This window comes from Thalassophryne amazonica, chromosome 9 (genome assembly GCF_902500255.1).
Source record: "Thalassophryne amazonica chromosome 9, fThaAma1.1, whole genome shotgun sequence".
NCBI classification, from domain to species: Eukaryota; Metazoa; Chordata; class Actinopteri; order Batrachoidiformes; family Batrachoididae; genus Thalassophryne; species Thalassophryne amazonica.
In genome coordinates, this window is record NC_047111.1 from 112,141,857 (window position 1) to 112,162,162 (window position 20,306).

Sequence of the window (20,306 nt, forward strand, 5' to 3'; positions counted from 1 at the left end):
TTGAGGGTGGGCTTGGTTTGCCACACTTTAGACACTAATACTGGGCTGCTCACATCAGGGCCTTCATGTACTGGCAAAAGGGAACCCCTGAAAACCTGACCACTGCTGCCCCCCTGTGGCTAAGAATGGAGGCAAATTCTGCTGTCAACTCTTCCCTACCTGCATTATTGTTTTCTAAACTAAAGACGACAAGAGATTTAAAGAGGCTGAGCTTTGTATTGAAACATTCTGTCAGGATTCTCAATCAGCTCAGGAAGGCCCTGTGTTTGCCCGAGATCGCCGCCCTAACACCTATTTTTTTTAACAATCATTCATTTCTACCTCCATGGTCTGATAAGGTTTTCATTTCCTGGAGAGAGAGAGGACTGATTTCTGTTAAACACCTTTACATAGATAGACAGTCTGCCTCTTTCAGATCACTGAGGGAGAAGTTTAGTCTGCCATATTCACATTTTTCCCCCACTATCTGCAGGTTAGGCATTACATTCAATCTAAAATACACAAATCTGAGGCTCTCAAAAGGGAGCACACCTTTTTGATATTCTACAAAATTCCCCAGATTCTAGACATTTAGTGTCCAAGTTTGTGAACGTTTTTGAAGAGTGTGAACTAGTATCTAGTAGTAAAATTAAAAGACACCTGTCAATAGAAATTGGTATCAACATCTCTAACAAGGTATGTGAGAACAGCCTATGCACAATAAAGTCTTGCTCTATTAGCAGCAGGCACCACTTAATTCAGTTTAAAGTGGTCCATCATCTTCATTACTCAAAGGTCAGGCTGCATAAAATCTATCCTTTTGTTTCCCCACTGTGTGACAGGTGCAAAGTCTGTGAGAGCACATTGTCTCATGCATTTTGGTCTTTCCCTCTTGACAGAATTCTGGTCCAAGATATTTGATTGGTATGAAAAGGTGTCTACATGTTCCATTACCCCTGATGCTGAATTGGCTATTCTTGGCTGCTCCAAGGCCTCTATGAGTCTTCCTAAAACTACACAGTTGTCTCTCAGGCTAGGCATGATCGTCGCTAAACGGCTCATCCTCTACGAGCGGAAATCACCAACTCCTCCATCTTGGTGGAGGACGTGGTGGATTGATGATATCTGTCATACAGATGGAGAATCTGAGACTTTCCAGAATGGATTCTTGCACGGGGTTTGCTGCCATTTTGGACCCTTTTCTCTCCCAGGTGGGATCGACGTGATCACCCAATGACTTTCGTGTCATATGCAGCGATTCTGATGATGCATCCTGTTTTCCCCTTTCTGTTTTTTGGGCATTGACATGTGCACCTTTTTTTTCCCCTTCTGTCTGGGCCGGGGGTTCTGTGTGTTTTTCTCCTTTTTTCCCCTCTTTCTTTTGTTCAAACTAAATAACTGAATAAAAACAATTAAACAAAAAGAGTTAGAGCATGTCCTATCTGCTGACAGTCGAGTACAAGAGTTGCTCAAGCTCGTCTCCAAACACGCACACAAACTGGGATAATCGTGGATTACTCACTGGCCTCTGTGTAGACCTGACCAAAGCGGTAGTAGCACATCTTGTACATGAGACAGTTGAGCAGGACAGGCGAGCCCTCACGGTCCACTCTGAATTCCCCGGTGGGTGTGTAGTAGTCGTGCTCCTTGATGTGCCTGCCAGTGTCTGTGCTCCCTCCGATACGCACCATCCAGAGAAATTTATTTATGTCTGAAACAAAGCATGGATTAGAGTCACACTGGCAGAACACCCTGTAGATAGAACATGTGAGCATCTACACATATGAGACACACCATCTGAGGAGTAGCCTGTCAGTCCTCCAAATATAACCAGGACATAACTGACATCCAGTTCCCTCATGATCTCGTAAGCTCTCTCTTCCGTGGACGCCATGGCCTACAGAGCAAACAGCCACCTTGTTAGCAGCATGCTGCAAATGTGGAAGCTGCTCTGGGTTATCATGCTCACCTGCCCAACTCTGGATATGTGCGTGTTGTTCCACGTGTTGTTGTCTACTAGAATTGTTCGGTTGGCCATTGCCGTTATCTGATACCCATAATCCCACCAGGACATGACTTTAGCATCCTTGAATAAAAAGCAAACAAAAAGGTCAAGCAACTGAATGGATGCCACATCTAATCTAAGGTCAGGAAAGTTAAGGTGTTCGTTTTATGACTCTAACATCAGGAGTATTGTGGCGGAGCCAATAGTAAGCCTCTCTGAAGTCATCAAAGATGATGCGGCTGCCGTCGCCTCCTCGAGCAGACAAGACAATTGAAGGAGAGGAGTAGGCCTCACTGGTCACCCAGGTAGAGTGGAATGTGTACGTGATGAGGAAAAAGGCCATTACTAGAATCATTCCACTGGCAACCTGTAAGTGTATCAAACACAAGACATCATCAGGTTTTACCTTTCTGTGCAAACATGCCTTCATTCTAACTGAAAACCTTAAAATACCATCAGGAGTATCAACGTGAATTAAATAATGTCCCAGCTTATCTACACATACTTAAAGGTGAGTGACTGGAAAGGAAAAGTTGAATTTTTTTGTTTGAAAGATAATACTGCAACAGTGATGGATGCACATAATGTGAGACAGACGAGGATGGAAGTAATCACTGCGACCAGGAGTTCACGACTAATTGGAGGCAATCATTTATTGTTCCTTCACAAATCCAGATTCTTCAGCAGTTCCAGTCTAAATCATACTGACAGACAAAACTGAAAGGTGAAGAGGGTGGCGCCATCTAATGGAAAACAAACAAAAAAAAAAACACAACATAAACAGTACCATAGGGATATGAAGGGTTTTTTTTTATTTGTTTGTTTGCTTTTCCTCCAAGTGAAGTCAAGAGGCATGCACTGGTTGTCCGCCTGGATGGTTGACATTCATAACACCATGGAACTGTCTTAGGTCCTGGATGGCAGCCACCCAGGCAGTCAACTGGTCCCGATCAAGATGAGTCATTTAATAATACAATAACATGCTTTTGGAGGGCGGTATGCATTTTCAGAGGCCCGACGTTCACGCCCAGTCGCCCAAAATGACAGATATTCGCCCGAGTTAGACGAATGCTGTTCAATGTCGTACTATCCATGAGAAAATCATCCGGAATATCCATATTGGGACCAACACACACTTCTCGCCTTATCTTTTCCTCTGCGGACAGTTTTTCTTTTTTTCCCTCTGAGGACAGTTCATGGGCTGCGCGCTATGACGTCATTTGTTTACGCACCACGGGCGGATATAGCCAGATAGCGTCGACATAAATCTACGATACCGGCCTAGCAACGCCCTGGTAAAGAGATAATAATATTGAATGTTTGTTAATAATGAGTCCAGTATTTATACATTTCTAGATAATGTACTGCCACAGAACACAGTGCAAGTACATTGGTGTCAATCCAGTGTGTGCACCGGGTGCAGACTGATGACATCACTGTCATATTTTATGCGATCCATCTCCTGCACATCTTCATACCACACAGAGTGTGTAAGAGGAGTGTATTGTTGTGTAGCAAAATGGTTCTTTGTCTGTTTTAAATTGTGCTTGTTGTTGTTATTAATGTGTGTTCATGTTAAAAGCGTTACCCAGTTAGCTGGTCAGAAGTGTACCAGATGTAACACCGTCAAAAATAGGTTTGTGGTTATGATGCAAAAGCAGAGTGTCGATGTGCGTTTGAAAAGTTTCTGAAGCACACAGGGATGGTGCTGCTGAGCTAGCAAGTGCTGAATAGAGTGGTGGCTATCAACACCGTCAATGTGTCACTGATCAAATGGACTGCAGACGGGTCACGGTGAGACTTGGGTTTAATAAATACAATACTATCAATCAAAAAAAAAAAAAAAAAAAAAAAAAAGAAAAACCTCAATTGGCCCCGATATTGATCTTCGTAATCAGCAGTGGTGGGCACACTTCCGATAACAGATAATTATCGAAGATAAAGTTTTCATTATCTGATTATCTTTTCAGATAAGTTTGAAAACCATTATCGGATTATCTTTGAGACACTCTGATCAGGACAACAGCATTAAACTCTAGTGCCTAAAACTCTTGTGAATATATTCTCTGGGTTTATAGACGTTTTTGTGTTTGCTTTTATTAAATTCCACGCATCTTAAATGTAGCAGAGTAGCAGACACAGATTATCTGGAATTTTGATTTGGCAGGTTTTCAAGGTCTCTACTGCCATCTACTGGCCAGTAGTGCTCATGGCAGTGGTCAGACTGAAACTGGGCAGACACTGTACCACAGAACCGCACGGTGTAAAAGTTCAGAGCGCCCGATTTATGTTCTCACACACATTGTACATTCAAAAAACACACGTAGGACTCGTGCTTCCAGAAGCAAAACGTACACAGATGCTTTTTTTCCCAAACTTAATTTACAAAAACTCTCGATGGGAGACATCAAAATTAAAAAAAACAAAAAAAAAAACACATTACAAAACAGCTCTGCGGTGTTTGCACAGGCACAAGAATATCAAACAGGTTTGATTTTTATCCGACTATACGATTGGCAATCAGAAGGTGGTCGTGAGATGTTAAACGCAGCTCGTTACCCATGTATACTAAACAGTGCAGGATGCTCGATTAAACTGAAACTCGGTGTGATCCAAAAAATTCTCGCACTAAAGAAAAATCAGCTGAAAAAGGGCCAAAACTCGCACTAACACCAGTAGTTGGCAGTGTTCTATTTGACACCGGTTATATCAGACGGTTATCTAATTACAACTTGGCTTTTTTTTTTTTTTTTTTTAAATGGCTGTTTTTTTTTTTACAAATAAAAAATGGCATCAATACTGCACTAGTCCCCTCAAACCTCATTTTTGATGGGGTAGGTGGAGTCCTGCTGCTTCTTGCTCTTTTTGTCTGGCCGGCTGACGTCCAAGTTCTTCATGTAGGTGGTCAGCACCTGAGACACGCCGATTCCTGACAGGATGCACATAACGGGAGCTAACACCAACATGAGACGTACCTGAGAAAACAGCACCACCTTAATTCTGAGCGGCATATGCTTACGTTTCAAACCTTTTGTAATTAGAGGGATGAAAGTGGTGAAAAACAAAAAAAAGCTGAAACCCAAAATTTTGTTATGGAAAAATTTTTTTAATTCTAGAAGCTCTGAAATGCAATCTGGGGCTATTCCAATAATGGGGCAATAAACTGCAGTGAGTGCCATACTCATTTTGGTGAGAAAAAAAAAAAACTTGTACAAGACTGAAAGGTTTAATGAAAATAAATTTCTTGGGGCTATAATAGATGAGAAAATCAGTTGGAAACCAAACATCAAATATATACAAACCAAATTATCAAAAAGCATTTCAGTGCTAAACAAAGCAAAACACGTTCTGGATCACAAATCACTCCACATCCTACAGTGTTCCACTGTCTTAATGGATTTCAATTACTGTGTAGAGATCTGGGGCAATAACTACATTAGTTTGATAAAATCACTAACTACTCTTCAAAAAAGGGCAATACGGGTCATTCACATTGTCACTATCAAGCCCATACTCACTCACTCTTCTTAAAGTAAAAAAAATATTAAAATTAACAGACAGTAAAATTTCAAACAGCACAGATCTTGTACAAAGCAAAAAAAAAAAAAAAAAAAAAAAAAAACCTTTTACCAAAAAAAAAAAAAAAAAAAAAAACATACCAAAATTATTCAGGGCTTGAAAGGTGGGACATCAATTAAGGGGGGGAAAAAGTACTTTAAAATTAATAAAATCCACACAAACAAGAAAACATTCTGCATTTCATTATTTGTTGGGTGAGAAAGTGGAACAACATCCAAACATTCAACAGTTTAAAACAAAATATAAAGAATATGTTTTCACAGGATACAGGGATGAAGTGGGGGTGTGAGAGCCACTAGGTGTTTAGAGGAAACTGGGATTATTTATTTCTATATTTATTTATGTTCATTGTTTGTTGGTTTTATCTTTTCTGTTGTGTTTTATCAGGTTCTTTTTGTCTTTGTCTTTTTCAAAATTGAATTCTAGCATTATTATTATTATTGCTGTTGCTACTATTATTATTATTATCATCATCATGATTGTTAAGTTTAGACTTCTTCCCACTCATTATTGAACGAACCTTATATATTGTCTGTTGTACTTTTTATGCTACAATTACAATACATAAAAAGAAATAAATAAAATAAATTACAATTGTAATGTATTTGACTCTAAAGCTAACACTGAAAATGCCATAGACATTTTTAAGGTATAAAGTGCATCTATCAACTGTTTCAGAAGACCATAACAGGTCAGTTTAACATAAAAAGGTAAATATTACTCAGACATCTGCTCTTTAAGGTTTAGCAGGAAAAAATTAAGAAAATAAGCTCAAAAACTTAGAGGACGCAAAGAGCTGCCCAAAGTACCTGATTCAATTCAATTCAATTTATTTATTTATATAGCACCAAATCACAACAGTTGCCCCAAGGCGCTTTATATTGCAAGGCAAAAGCCATACAATAATTACAGAAAAACCCCAACGGTCAAAACGACCCCCTGTGAGCAAGCACATGGCGACAGTGGGAAGGAAAAACTCCCTTTTAACAGGAAGAAACCTCCAGCAGAACCAGGCTCAGGGAGGGGCAGTCTTCTGCTGGGACTGGTTGGAGCTGAGGGGAGAGAATCAGGAAAAAGACATGCTGTGGAGGGGAGCAGAGATCAATCACTAATGATTAAATGCAGAGTGGTGCATACAGAGCAAAAAGAGAAAGAAACACTCAGTGCATCATGGGAACCCCCCAGCAGTCTAAGTCTATATAGCATGTAAAAATGTTGTCAAATGTTGTAAATGATGTAAAAAAAAACACTAAATTCAGAACTGAACCACATAACTGATCTTGTATAGAACGTACCATAACAGCAGAAAAGTACATGCTGGTGACGCCGTACATGATGATGAAAATCCTGGCATCTGATAGGTTGTTGAAACAATAGTAAAGACCAACTGTAAGAAAAAGAAAGACAACTTTCAACAACTGGATACCTTCATCATACTATTTCTTAACACACTACTCACTAGTTTAGACTCTTACTCAGATTTATCAAAATTTATGTCTCCCATTAATAGGTTGTTGATTTAAAAAGATTGAGGGACAATACAATATTAACACCTTGTTACATATGGTGCTTTTCTACTTCATAAAAGTAGCACTACTCGGCTCAACTCTACTCGTTTTTTTTGCTTTTCCACTAGGGTTAGTACCTCGTACCGGGTGCTTTTTTTAGTACCTGCTCAGGAGCGGTTCCAAGCGAGCTGAGCCAATACTAAAATGTAGGCTCCCGGCCACTGATTGGTCAGAGAATGTCTTCACTGGACGAGTCATGAGCGCGCTGTCCGAGACAAAAATCAAAACCTGCCATTTTTAAATAGTCACAGCGGCGTTACAGCGACCATCCTTTTCTTTCGTTTCACGGTGAGTTTTTTTACTCGCACAAAACCACACCGTGGTCCATGGATGAGCTGCGGACGTTTTGTTTGGTGGCGGAGGAGAGAATACAGAGAGGTGGATGAAGTGACCCGAAATGAGAAAATCTCTCAGTCTTTGGCCGCGCCCGGCTCACCGGACATTACAGCAACGCAGAGAACAGCTGAAAAAGTTTAAAAGTGATTACAGGACCACAACGACCGGAGTAGGTCAGACCGTAAGGGCTAGAAACTGTTCGACCGCAGGAACGCCATTTATGGACACTGACTGGCGAGCAAGGGGAGGCAGAATGACCGCAACTCGGCCACGGCTTTGTTGGAAGCGACGGAGGGTAAGTGTTTTTGTGACTTTGTCTGTAGTTTGCTTGAAAGCACTGTTTAATGTTACTTATCCCATTGGTGGGAAGCGCACTTTAACAAATGAAGATTTTGAGTCTAAACTTGTGTTAAAGTAACAGTGTGTTAGAGTGCGCTCATACCCGGGAACATGAAGACCAGCAGCTGGAGATCAAAGTAGTATGATGACCAGGTTGTGGGCTGGTGCTCAGACACAGAGGCGATGATGGGGATGTTGTTCTTGGCATACGAGGGATCCAGTAGGGAGTAGAAACGACCCGTCCATGGAGAGATCTTACCTGAAGCACACAACCAAATCTACTTTACCTTCTAAATCAGGTGATGGTATGGTGAGACAGACCCATATAGGCCACTACAATGGGAAATATGTATGCCGACACAATGTCTTAAACCAAGACCCCGTTTAAAAAACACCCAAGCATCATTTTTGTCTCGTCTTACCAGTCAGCATGAGAACAGCACCCACAGACAGCAGGACGAAGCCCACCAGAGAAATGACACTCTTGAACAACACTTCAAATTGTTGGGCATTCAGTTTGCTGCGCAGATAATCCACAAAGGCATGAATCTGACACAACCCGAACACGCCGAAGGCAGCCATGTGTTCTGAGGACTGCACGGGCTGGTTTAGAAAAACAGAGGCAGGAAGGTCAAATAGTCAGAATCTTGTGACCTTTTGCGTGGAATTCAGTCTAGATCAAAGACCACTTAACTCAAAAAACAAATAAATAAATAAAAATAAACAGATAACTCCTAAAATATCCAAAAACAACTGGTCTGCTTACCACTCCAACAGTATATCTAATTGACTTTGGAATTGTTTTCAACAGTTTGAGTTACAATGTGATAATAATGTAAAATTTTACCAATGTACTCATGGACAGAGAGGGGTAGATCAGGGATCACTCTAAGAAAGGCTGGTCTAGACAAATGCTTTGACTTCCAGAGTATTAAAAAAAAATATTAGCATTCTCCTGACAACACATCGCTGATTACCTCCAACAACAAGGTCATGTCTTCACCAGTGTTTGTTGGTGGATCAGTTTATTTGTCACTGAGAAACTTAAACATTGATTATCTGGTAACTTTGTAGTGGAAGTTTGAAGTAAAAGTTGGTGCATATCCTGACAATTTTTCCACTTCCATGAGAAAGGGGCATTTAGTAGAGTCCGGTTTAACCCCAACATATAAGAAATATTGATTTATTGTTATGTGGCAATGGCAAATGATGAAAATGCCACCCTAACCCTAACCCCACCCCCAACTTCCATCAAACGCAGTCCACAAGTGTTTCAGTAATTATGGTGTAAAATAAACTACAGATGAGTGAAAATGTTCTTAGCAGAGTGTAATAATACAAAGATCTCAATTCAATGAGAAGAAATCAGTCCTCTACAGACCCTGAGGCCCATTGCTTATCCCAGGATACTGTAGTCTGAAGCCGATGAGAGTCTATAACAGGGGTGGCCAAGTTCGGTCCTCGAGAGCCACATTCCTAATACTCTTAGTTGTCTCCCTGCTCAAACACACCTGAATCCAATGAAAGGCTCATTAAAAGTCTGCTAACAAGTCTTTCATTGGATTCAGGTGTGTTGGAGCAGGGAGACAACTAAGAGCGTCAGGAAGGTGGCTCTCGAGGACCGAACTTGGCCACCTCTGGTCTATAACTTCCCCTGGATTGGATGCCAGTCCATTACAAGTTACTTCTCCAGCTAAGACCAATGTCCCCGACCAAATGGCTCCCCCTAAAAATTGGCCTGCCCTGCCTTCACTGCGCATGCGTCATTACGGAGCGTCACCAGCGATTCACCGATTATCACCTCGTTTCTGCTTAAAACTCCAGTCATCATCTATCTCAGCAACAGATATCTGAAGCTTTTGTACAACAATCATTTCCACATAAATTCAGCATTATTTCATAATAAAAGATGGGGGACCAATCAGAGTGCTACAGCAACACGTTTGAGTCTGACGGGCTGCTGTACATGTCATTTCAGAGCATCAGTAGCAACTCACCGATTATCGCCTCGTTTCTTCTTAAAATGGCCTTGTTTCTGCTTAAAACTGACTTTAGAATGATTTAAGAGGTTTTACTTTGTCATCTGATGGTTAATAATCACATTATTCCCTTTGATCGCTTTGGGTGTCGAGTCAGACTCAGACAGTCAGACTCAGAGACGCTGCTGTCGCGCTGATCGCTCCCCCATGTTTTATTATGAAATAATGCTGAATTTATGTGGAAACAATTGTTGTACAAAAGCTTCAGATATCTGCCACTGAGATACATGATGACTGGAGTGCAGTTTTAAGCACAAACGAGGCGATAATCGGTGAATTACTGCCGATGCTCCAAAATGACGCATGCGCAGTGAAGGCAGGGCAGACCAATTTTTAGAGGGGACCATTTGGTCGGCAACACCAGTACTCATTTACAGAGGGATGGACTGAGACAATGCTGAAGAAGTATCTTGTCCAAGAACACAGGTAGGCAGAGTAACTGGGAATCAAACCCAGGTCTACATAATTGCCCACTTTTTTCATTTTTTAAAACTTTTCTCTAAAAAAAAAATTTAAATAAACTTTACGTATTTGGGTGAGGGATTTCATATGGCAAAATAGTCAAGGTTATGTACTCTGAGGGCTGCTTTAATTCAGTCTATATTGCCAGAATACTACACACACTGTTCACAAAAAAAAGAAAACAACCCCATAAACCCTTAATTGCTTGTGTTTTCTCACTGTCATATCTAGTAACTGGAGAATAACTTGATCTGCATTTGTCAAATGTTTGCAGTGTTCATATACACACACATACACACACACATCTCATATGTCTGAAATGTGAGACACTTTTCACTGCAGACAACATTCCAGGACTAAAAAAAAATAAATAAATCTATATTAACATATACAGTTTTATGTCTGAACAATGACACCTCTGCTAAGTGGACATTTTCAGACACTCATCAGCACAGAGACGGCACATTTAACAGTCTCACTTGTGATTAGACTACCACATCATGAACTATCACAGTAACTATCCCAACTTGACCCGGTACTTTAATAACTTACTTGGAAGCCAACAAAAGATATCTGCATGGAAAGGATGGTGCCCAGGCAGTAGACTGTGCAGTAAGCCACGTAGATACGGTGAGAGAATCGGCCTGTAAGCATCAGAACCAGGACGTGAAGAGGGATAAGATTGATCAGGAACACGTAGCCACCCCAGGAGGAAACCTACATGCACACACAGACCTCATCAGAACTGTGGAATTTAAACGTGCCTTGTAAAATAAATATCAGTACTTGTATTAGACACTTACCATGTAGAAGTATGCTAAAGCACACATGGATGACCAGTACACAGAGCCAGTTTTCACAGCTTTGATCCACATGTAGTAAGTCAACAGCATGCAAAAGATGGCAATACCTTGAGTGTGACAGCACAGCGGGAGTCGATTATCCTTCTGTCACACAATCTAAGACGAGCACAGCTATTAACATCAGGGAGATACCTTCATTATCGTAGGAGCCAGCAACAGAACGAGATATATACCCAGGAACCACCGCAATCATGGCTGCTGCCAGGAGGCCAGCGCCTGCATCCTAAAGAGATCACCACCATTAGAGTTTGTCACTTTACAGGCTCTAAATATGACACCAAACAAAGAAAGCCGCTTTCATCGTAAATGGGAACCTCAATTTCCCTGAGGGAGTCTTCCCAAGGGATCAATACAGTTATATCTAATCTGTCTATCATAAAAATAGAGATGCAGAGTGTGGGACATGTTCTGAAGTAAGTGGGAAAGTGGGATGTGACACTGCCCCTCTCCGTAGCCTGACATGCACCTCCCTAAAACTCAAACTACACGTCAAAACGAGGGACACCGCAAGGGCTGCAATTGGTCAGTTTTCCGGTTTCAGACCTTCTTCTCCTGTCAGATTTAAATGTTTTTGCAGTGTGCACGCTGTTAACATTTCTACCATGCATCAAATAGAGTAACATTTGGCAGAAAAGTCCACAAATATAGCCAACTTTATAACATGGAGCCAACAAAACTACAAAGACAGCCAAATGACGCACAATTCATGGAGGGAAATTGCACGTAACCTTGGTTTGGAGGTTGATGATTGTATAAAGAAGTGGAGGTCTTTGAGAAATAAATTAGTCCAGAAAAAGGTGAAAAAAAGGAACATTGGTAGTGCAGGTGGAAAAGTCCCTGCCTTGTACTTCACTTTGCGTTCCCTCTATTCTGATGGTAAATTGCAGTATGACACCCACTCATGTGACGGTGAATTTTGAAAGGGTCAAGCCCACATCGATGCCGTTGTTTAGCCAAGGAGGTATGGAGTTGTAGAAGTTGTATCAGGCTTTACTCTGCTAGACATTATAAAATGACATGAAAACCGAGGCTCTGAGCTATAAACGTTTTGGCGATCTAATTTTCCACATCACTAGGGAGCGACTAATGAGAGTGCCTTCCACTCAGGACACAGACTGTATAAAAAAAAAAAAAAAAAAAAAAAAAAAAAGCACTTTTACTTTGAGGTCACATCCTACATTGATGTCTTTGGTAGTTGTACCTTCAGCTCCTTAGTGAAGTGGTATGTCACGATTGCGGTGAAAGAGGAGAACAAGGGAGCCAGGAAAACACAAACATTCCGGATGTCAATGGTGATGTGAAAAAAATGTAGAACATGGTAGAAGACAGCAGAGGTGATCATCAGGCCTGGTGAGAGATGAAACGAGAGGGTTTTAAGTTTGCACACAAAATAATAATGGCAGACTGACAGGCAACAGAACCTCATACAACATGATAGCGGCTCTGCTCTGTATTTTACTGACATGCATGTCAGTAAAATAGAACACATAGCAGGAGCCTGGAGGATTCTGATAATTAGCACCACTGAGAAGGCTGCTTTGCCTTGACTGGTTTGTTGCCAGAACTGCTCAAAAAGTCTTGTTTTGTTTTTGTTTTTTTTGTTTGGTTGTTTTTTGTTTTTTAAATCAAATGTGTGTGAATATTAGCTGTAATAATGGGAAGAACACAGTATTAGCTGATGATTTTGAGCTGGGAACTCATAATCACATGCCTCAATTTGTAAATAACTCAAGAAATAAACCACATGTTTTAGTAAATGCAGGCCTTAAAGAGTCAACATGAGCAAACATCTTATTGTATCAAACTTCTTATTTCACTGTGCTTAAGAGCCGAAATCTGTAACTTTCAAATGGGTGGTGATACATCATATTTCAGTAGACCACTTAAGTTTTTTTTAGGGGAAGATGTATTGTCCAAACGGACAAAAAATATTTCTTTATCCAAAAATCCAAACCTTTGAATATCTTTGTGTGCCCTCAGTAAGCCTCATTGATCTTATGGTATATGAATGTTATGGCTGGAGTTCTCTCATTTAGCGTTATATTTTTCAAGGCTAACTGAGTGCGCTGCCTATAGGCGGCGCTTCAAGTCACAACTTTTGGCATTTTGGGCTACATTTGGGACCCTCCCAGGGCCTGTGCCATGAATAAGCCTTGCTCATTTATGCATATTTGGATACACTGGGATAAGTTCTTTCCAAATTTGCATAAATGGCAGTGGCTTAGTTAGGGCGCTTTTGCATAGGTGGTGCTCTTTATGCTAAGAACGTGATATTTGGCGATTTTCATTTCATTCATCTCAATGCGCCCCCCATGGATTTCAGTGAAACTTGTTTTATTATGTTCCTCTATCTCTGCTATTCATGATAAAGATATTAAGAAGGCCTTTTGCCTCATTAACCCTCCTTGTAGGTTAATGAGGCAAAAAGCCTTGCTATAGGCGGCGCCCTCAGCCTTGAAAAATATAACGCTAAATGGGAGAACTCCATCCATACATTCATATACCATAAGATCAACGAGGCTTACTGAGGGCGCACAAAGATATTCAAAGGTCAAAATCCACATTTTGACTATGTCACTGTTTTGGCCCCTTTAACTCCTACCCTAAAAAGGCCCGTAATTTTCCACCTGAAGGGATCTTTGGATTAAAAAAAAAAAAATTAATTTTTTAATCCATCTTCCCCTAAAAAACTTCAGTGGCCTACTGAAACACGATATATCACCCCCTTCTATAAACCATTCCACAGTTACAGACTACGGCTCTTAAATAAGCTTCACGGTGCAGCCATCAACAATGCCACTGGCCCACATCCTGCATGCACTTTCATGCATGTACCAATTAAGTTCTGTGATGAATGACAATAGACAGTAAACTTTCCATCTACCCTTGAAAGAACGGAAAGTGAAACCTGCAACAATTCTGACAAAGGGCCTGGAAATTCAGCCAGTCATGTCATCATAGCTGCCAGGTGCTCGGATAATGGGCTTTTAACAGCCTCGTACTCACCACAAACATGCCTCTAAAATCCTTGTTTGTCCTCTTACACTCTGTTGTTGCTAAATTATGAACTTCTTGAAATTAGCGCCAACGCTCAGAGATGAGCCTCGTTAGCCTAATATTCTGCCTCTAAGAGCCACTATTTTCTCACGATTGTTGAATACCTCCACTCGTACCAAAAAAAAAAAAAAAAAAAAAACATGCTGCGTGGCTCATTATTCCCTGTTCATTATTTGGTGGGACCAGTGCTTAAGAAGCCAAAACTTAAGTGGAAAATTAAAGAACACCAAGAGAAATTAATGTGGCTGAAGCAGTGAAAGATGCATTTTAGCTCTGCACTGACTTATTTCAGAGTATATAGGACTGGATTCTAAATGAGTACAGGTGAACTTCTGTCTGATTCCTACCTGGGTAAATAGTGCCACCAATGATCCTCCCCAGAGGATACCACGCCCTGTCATCAAACCAGTTATGAAACTTATAGAAGCCTTCTTCTGCCAGGAAGCGGGTAGTACGGTAATTAAAATACCTGAGCATGAGATGAAGTTGAGACATTATTTTATGAATGAAAACTGACATTAGTGGAAATACCCAAGACATAAATGACACTTACGGATCAAATTCGTGGATGACACTTTCAAACCTCAACACAGAAAAGAGTCTGGTAGAGAATGCTGGAAAAAAGAAAAAAGCAAACATTGTAGCACAGCAGGTTTCTAATGTTTGTTCAGTGTACCAAAAGTAAGCAGAAGACTCACAGAGGACAGCAGCCATAGACAGGATGAGGAGCTTCAGCAGCGTGTCCTGCTTCTCATAGGACAAACGCAGGAAGCCTAGCTTCGTCATTTTGGCAAGGATAGGGAGAGCTAACCGTACAACCTAGCAGGAAGAACAGGATATTATTGTGAGACAGTTACAGAACTGTGCTAAAAATCATGGCAGACAATGCTTTAGTAAAACACTGATGAATACAAAGTATCTGTAATGATTACTCCAGTGGTACTACTGTCACATGGGCAAATCACACTCCCAAATAATAGATGTCAGTTTTAATAAACTGTCAACGTGGCAATCTAGCAACAAACATTTAAGTTTGTCAATATCCCCTGTCACAGGACAGCAACATACAGTGCCATACAGTTTGAATTTCTGAATAACTGACTTGTCTACTTGAGTAAGCAATGATTTGCATGAACACTAATCCTTACATTTAGTTTTTTCAGTTAGGTGCAGCATCTGTGCTCTGGCATCAACAGACCTCAGGGCCGATATAGGACCTGGAATTAATGCTTAAAGTCGACGCAAATATCAGATCAGTACCACCTGCCAGATCTGTTCTGCATATGCTCACAATTAAATGGAAGAAACATGCCAACTGCCAACCAGAATAACTGAGTGTTTTAAGTTTATGCAGTTTAGCGTGAGTCTGTTTTGTTACGAAATATTAATTAGGACAACTTAGTAGTAGTTAATGCTCCAAAACAGTCTGTCTGCATATGTGCAGATCGACATACATATGCAGAATGGATCTGGCATGTGGTACAGATCTAGTACTAACAGTCTAACAGGCATCTCTTGATTGTTGCACTTCAACCCCCAGAGTCTTGGTGTACAGAGTCAATAATCACATGCACTGCGTCACTGTCCAAATACAGTGCATCCAGTAAGTGTTCCAAAATGGATGAAATTAATTTTTTCCCTCCAACCTCTACACACAATACCCCATAATGACAATGTGATTTTTTTTTTTTTTTTGCAAATTTATTAAAAATTTAAATCTACTAAGAAATCACGTGTGCATAAGTATTCACAGCATTTGCCATGAAGCTCAAAATTGTGCACAGGCGTATCCTGTTTCCACTGATCATCCTTGAGATGTTTCTACAGCTTAATTGGAGTCCACCTGGGGTAAATTCAGCTGATTTGACACAATGACAGGCACACACTGGAGATTAATTGATACAAATCTGTATCTAGATACAAACTTGCACGATCCAAATACATCAATTCATTCAGTGTGCATCGATTCATTTGACGGGTTGAATCATGTTGCATCGCTTGCTGCCTGCTTGCATCGATTTTTTCCAATGCACTATGAATGTACCACGGACGGAAGCCAGAAAGCTTAACGATTTCCTAATCGGTCCTTCAGTTCAGGACACCGGAGCGGCCGTTATTTTTGAGGCGTTTATTGGGAAATGATCATTTCTCTACGTTAATTGCAGACTGCGGTGGGTTTGCTTGAAGCAACAAAGCAGCGCTTCAACCTGCTGTTCGCTGGTTCTCTGCTTTGCTGGTTTTCAGAAGCGGCAGGTCCGCAATGTCTTCATTAACCCCACTCAAAGCCATTTAAAAATGTCAATCGTGAGTAAAGCTTTGTGTGGATCAAAATCACGAATTGGGACTCTTGTCCTGTTGCGGGCAAGAAACATCCAACGTTCCACACCAGAGTTTTACGTGATGGTTCTCTGGCGTGAGCACCAGCCGTGCGTAAACTTAAGTTGTCCATCGGGTAAAGGAAATAATAATAATAATAATAATAATAATATTCTCTGTTTTGTGGGACTAAGTGCACAGCTCCAAAGAGCCACACAGATTTCGGTCTGAATTAATAACTTCATAGCGAATCGCCATTTTAAAAATCAAATGACCTCTTTCTAAACATTATAATACAAACAAACTACAATCGACCAAACCCATTTTTTCCCCACCCAAAATGAAACGTCCTCCGTTCTTTATGAAACACTGATCTTGACGTGCAGCCGGCTGAAGAGCTCAGCTCAGAGGGTATGGGGTTACATTTGTGTCATCAATATCTGAAAGGAAATGCTTTTGACAAAAAATACATGTTTATTTCTATTTATGTCCAGAGATCAAGGATCCAGTGACCAATTTCATATTTATTTACTTTAAGACTCAATAAAATGTTGCTGACATAGAAAACCTATAAAGCCTACTTGTAGCACACAGAAAATTCTATAAGCGGAACCGATAATGGCGTTGATCGATAAAATCTTATCAATACTCATCATTAATCGTATCGCACTAAATCACATCATATCACATTGTGAAGAACTGAATCACCATTAAATACATATCAAATCGCATCAAATCAGGAACAGGGATTAATTGTATCGCAACGTTATCGTCAGTATCATCATGTATCGTTTATATGTATCATATCGCTGGTAGTGTATCGAGATGCGTATCGAATCGTTGTCAGTGATGAGATTCACAGTGAACTCTATCACCTGTAAATGGAAGAAGTTCGGCTCCACCAGGACTCTTCGCAGAGCTGGGCGCCCATCTTAGCTACAACCCCAATTCCAATGAAGTTGGGACGTCGTGTAAAATGTAAATAAAAACAGAATACAATGATTTGCAAATCCTCTTCAACCTATATTCAATTGAATACACCACAAAGACAAGATATTTAATGTCCAAACTGATAAACTTTTTTGGTTTTGTACAAATATTTGGTCATTTTGAAATGGATGCTTGCAACACGTTTCAAAAAAGCTGGGACAGTGGTATGCTTACCACTGTGTTACATCACCTTTCCTTCTAACAACACTGAATAAGCATTTGGGAACTGAGGACACTAATTGTTGAAGCTTTGTAGGTGGAATTCTTTCCCATTCTTGCTTGATGTACGACTTCAGTTGTTCAACAGTCCGGGGTCTCTGTTGTCGTATTTTGCGCTTCATAATGCGCCACACATTTTCAATGGGCGACAGGTCTGGACTGCAGGCAGGCCAGTCTAGTACCCGCACTCTTTTACTACGAAGCCACGCTGTTGTAACACGTGCAGAATGTGGCTTGGCACTGTCTTGCTGAAATAAGCAGGGACGTCCCTGAAAAAGACGCTGCTTGGATGGCAGCATGTGTTGCTTCAAAACCTGGATGTACCTTTCAGCATTGATGGTGCCATCACAGATGTGTAAGTTGTCCATGCCATGAGGACTAACACACCCCCATAACCATCACAGATGCTGGCTTCTGAACTTTACGCGGCAAAAATTTGGATGGTCTTTTTCCACTTTTGTCCGGAGGACACAACGTCCATGATTTCCAAAAACAATTTGAAAAGTGGACTCATCAGACCACAGCACACTTTTCCACGTTGCGTCTGTCCATTTCAAATGAGCTCAGGCCCAGAGAAGGCGGCGGTGTTTCTGGATGTTGTTGATGGCTTTCGTTTTGCATGGTAGAGTTTTAACTTGCACTTGTAGATGTAGCGATGAACTGTGTTAACTGACAATGGTTTTCTGAAGTGCTCCTGAGTCCACTCGGTAAGATCCTTTACAGAATGATGTTGGTTTTTAATGCAGAGCCACCTGAAACTTAGTTAAACTGCTGGACTATTTTTTTTTTCATGCAGTTGTTCAAAGTGGTGATCCTCGCCCCATCTTTGCTTGTGTATACAACCCCTGGCAAAAATTATGGAATCACAGGCCTCGGAGGATGTTCATTCAGTTGTTTAATTTTGTAGAAAAAAAGCAGATCACAGACATGACACAAACTAAAGTCATTTCAAATGGCAACTTTCTGGCTTTAAGAAACACTATAAGAAATCAGGAAAAAAAATTGTGGCAATCAGTAACGGTTACTTTTGTAGACCAAGCAGAGGGAAAAAAAATATGGACTCACTCTATTTTGAGGAATAAATTATGGAATCACCCTGTAAATTTTCATCCCCAAAACTAACACCTGCATCAAATCAGATCTGCTCATTAGTCTGCATCTAAAAAGGAGTGATCACACCTTGGAGAGCTGTTGCACCAAGTGGACTGACATGAATCATGGCTCCAACACGAGAGATGTCAATTGAAACAAAGGAGAGGATTATCAAACTCTTAAAAGAGGGTAAATCATCACGCAATGTTGCAAAAGATGTTGGTTGTTCACAGTCAGCTGTGTCTAAACTCTGGACCAAATACAAAGAACATGGGAAGGTTGTTAAAGGCAAACATACTGGTAGACCAAGGAAGACATCAAAGTGTCAAGACAGACGTTTGTCAGACAAATGAAAGCCATCATTAACACCTAAACAGAAAAAAACAAGGTTACAATGGGCTAAGGAAAAGCAATCATGGACTGTGGATGACTGGATGAAAGTCATATTCAGTGAGGAATCTCGAATCTGCATTGGGCAAGGTGATGATGCTGGAACTTTTGTTTGGTGCTGTTCCAATGAGATTTATAAAGATGACTGCCTGAAGAGAATATGTAAATTTCCACAGTCATTGATGATATGGAGCTGCATGTCAGGTAAAGGCACTGGGGAGATGGCTGTCATTACATCATCAATAAATGCACAAGTTTACGTTGATATTTTTGACACTTTTCTTATCCCATCAATTGAAAGAATGTTTGGGGATGAAATCATTTTTCAAGATGATAATGCATCTTGCCATAGAGCAAAAACTATGAAAACATTCCTTGCAAAAAGACACATAGGGTCAATGTCATGGCCTGCAAATAGTCCGGATCTTAATCCAATTGAAAATCTTTGGTGGAAGTTGAAGAAAATGGTCCATGACAAGGATCCAACCTGCAAAGCTGATCTGGCAACATCAATCAGAGAAAGTTGGAGCCAGATTGATGAAGAGTACTGTTTGTCACTCATTAAGTCCATGCCTCAGAGACTGCAAGCTGTTATAAAAGCCAGAGGTGGTGCAACAAAATACTAGTGATGTGTTGGAGCGTTCTTTTGTTTTTCATGATGCCATAATTTTTTCCTCAGAATTGAGTGATTCCATATTTTTTTTCCCTCTGCTTGGTCTAAAAAAGTAACCGTTACTGACTGCCACAATTTTTTTTCCTGATTTCTTATAGTGTTTCTTAAAGCCAGAAAGTTGCCATTTGAAATGACTTTAGTTTTGTGTCATGTCTGTGATCTGCTTTTTTTCTACAAAATTAAACAACTGAATGAACATCCTCCAAGGCCGGTGATTCCATAATTTTTGCCAGGGGTTGTAGCTGAGACTTTTGGGGCTGCTCCTTTTATGGTGGTCCGATGGTCACTCTGTCAGAACTCCAGCATTCGTCTGTGGAGAGAAGAGAACCTTCCAGAAGGACAACCATCTCTCTAGCAATCCAACAATCAGGTCTGGATGGTAGAGTGGCCAGATGGACG

The 20,306-nt window shown here is 40.7% G+C and overlaps 1 protein-coding gene across 1 annotated transcript in view; it reads right to left on the bottom strand.

The window, feature by feature from the left end:
- stt3a (STT3 oligosaccharyltransferase complex catalytic subunit A) overlaps nucleotides 1–20,306 on the bottom strand; it is a 34,997-nt gene that overhangs the window by 12,451 nt on the left and 2,240 nt on the right. Inside the window, exons 2-16 of the mRNA XM_034178976.1 lie at nucleotides 14,926–15,044; nucleotides 14,781–14,841; nucleotides 14,575–14,696; nucleotides 12,372–12,517; nucleotides 11,303–11,393; nucleotides 11,111–11,217; nucleotides 10,860–11,024; nucleotides 8,229–8,409; nucleotides 7,910–8,065; nucleotides 6,859–6,950; nucleotides 4,804–4,959; nucleotides 2,163–2,351; nucleotides 1,949–2,065; nucleotides 1,774–1,876; nucleotides 1,502–1,690 (exon numbers count right to left, since the gene is read on the bottom strand). Coding sequence (XP_034034867.1) covers nucleotides 1,502–1,690; nucleotides 1,774–1,876; nucleotides 1,949–2,065; nucleotides 2,163–2,351; nucleotides 4,804–4,959; nucleotides 6,859–6,950; nucleotides 7,910–8,065; nucleotides 8,229–8,409; nucleotides 10,860–11,024; nucleotides 11,111–11,217; nucleotides 11,303–11,393; nucleotides 12,372–12,517; nucleotides 14,575–14,696; nucleotides 14,781–14,841; nucleotides 14,926–15,013 — 1,963 coding nt within the window. The 5' untranslated portion in view covers nucleotides 15,014–15,044. The remainder of the gene's footprint in view (nucleotides 1–1,501; nucleotides 1,691–1,773; nucleotides 1,877–1,948; nucleotides 2,066–2,162; nucleotides 2,352–4,803; nucleotides 4,960–6,858; nucleotides 6,951–7,909; nucleotides 8,066–8,228; nucleotides 8,410–10,859; nucleotides 11,025–11,110; nucleotides 11,218–11,302; nucleotides 11,394–12,371; nucleotides 12,518–14,574; nucleotides 14,697–14,780; nucleotides 14,842–14,925; nucleotides 15,045–20,306) is intronic.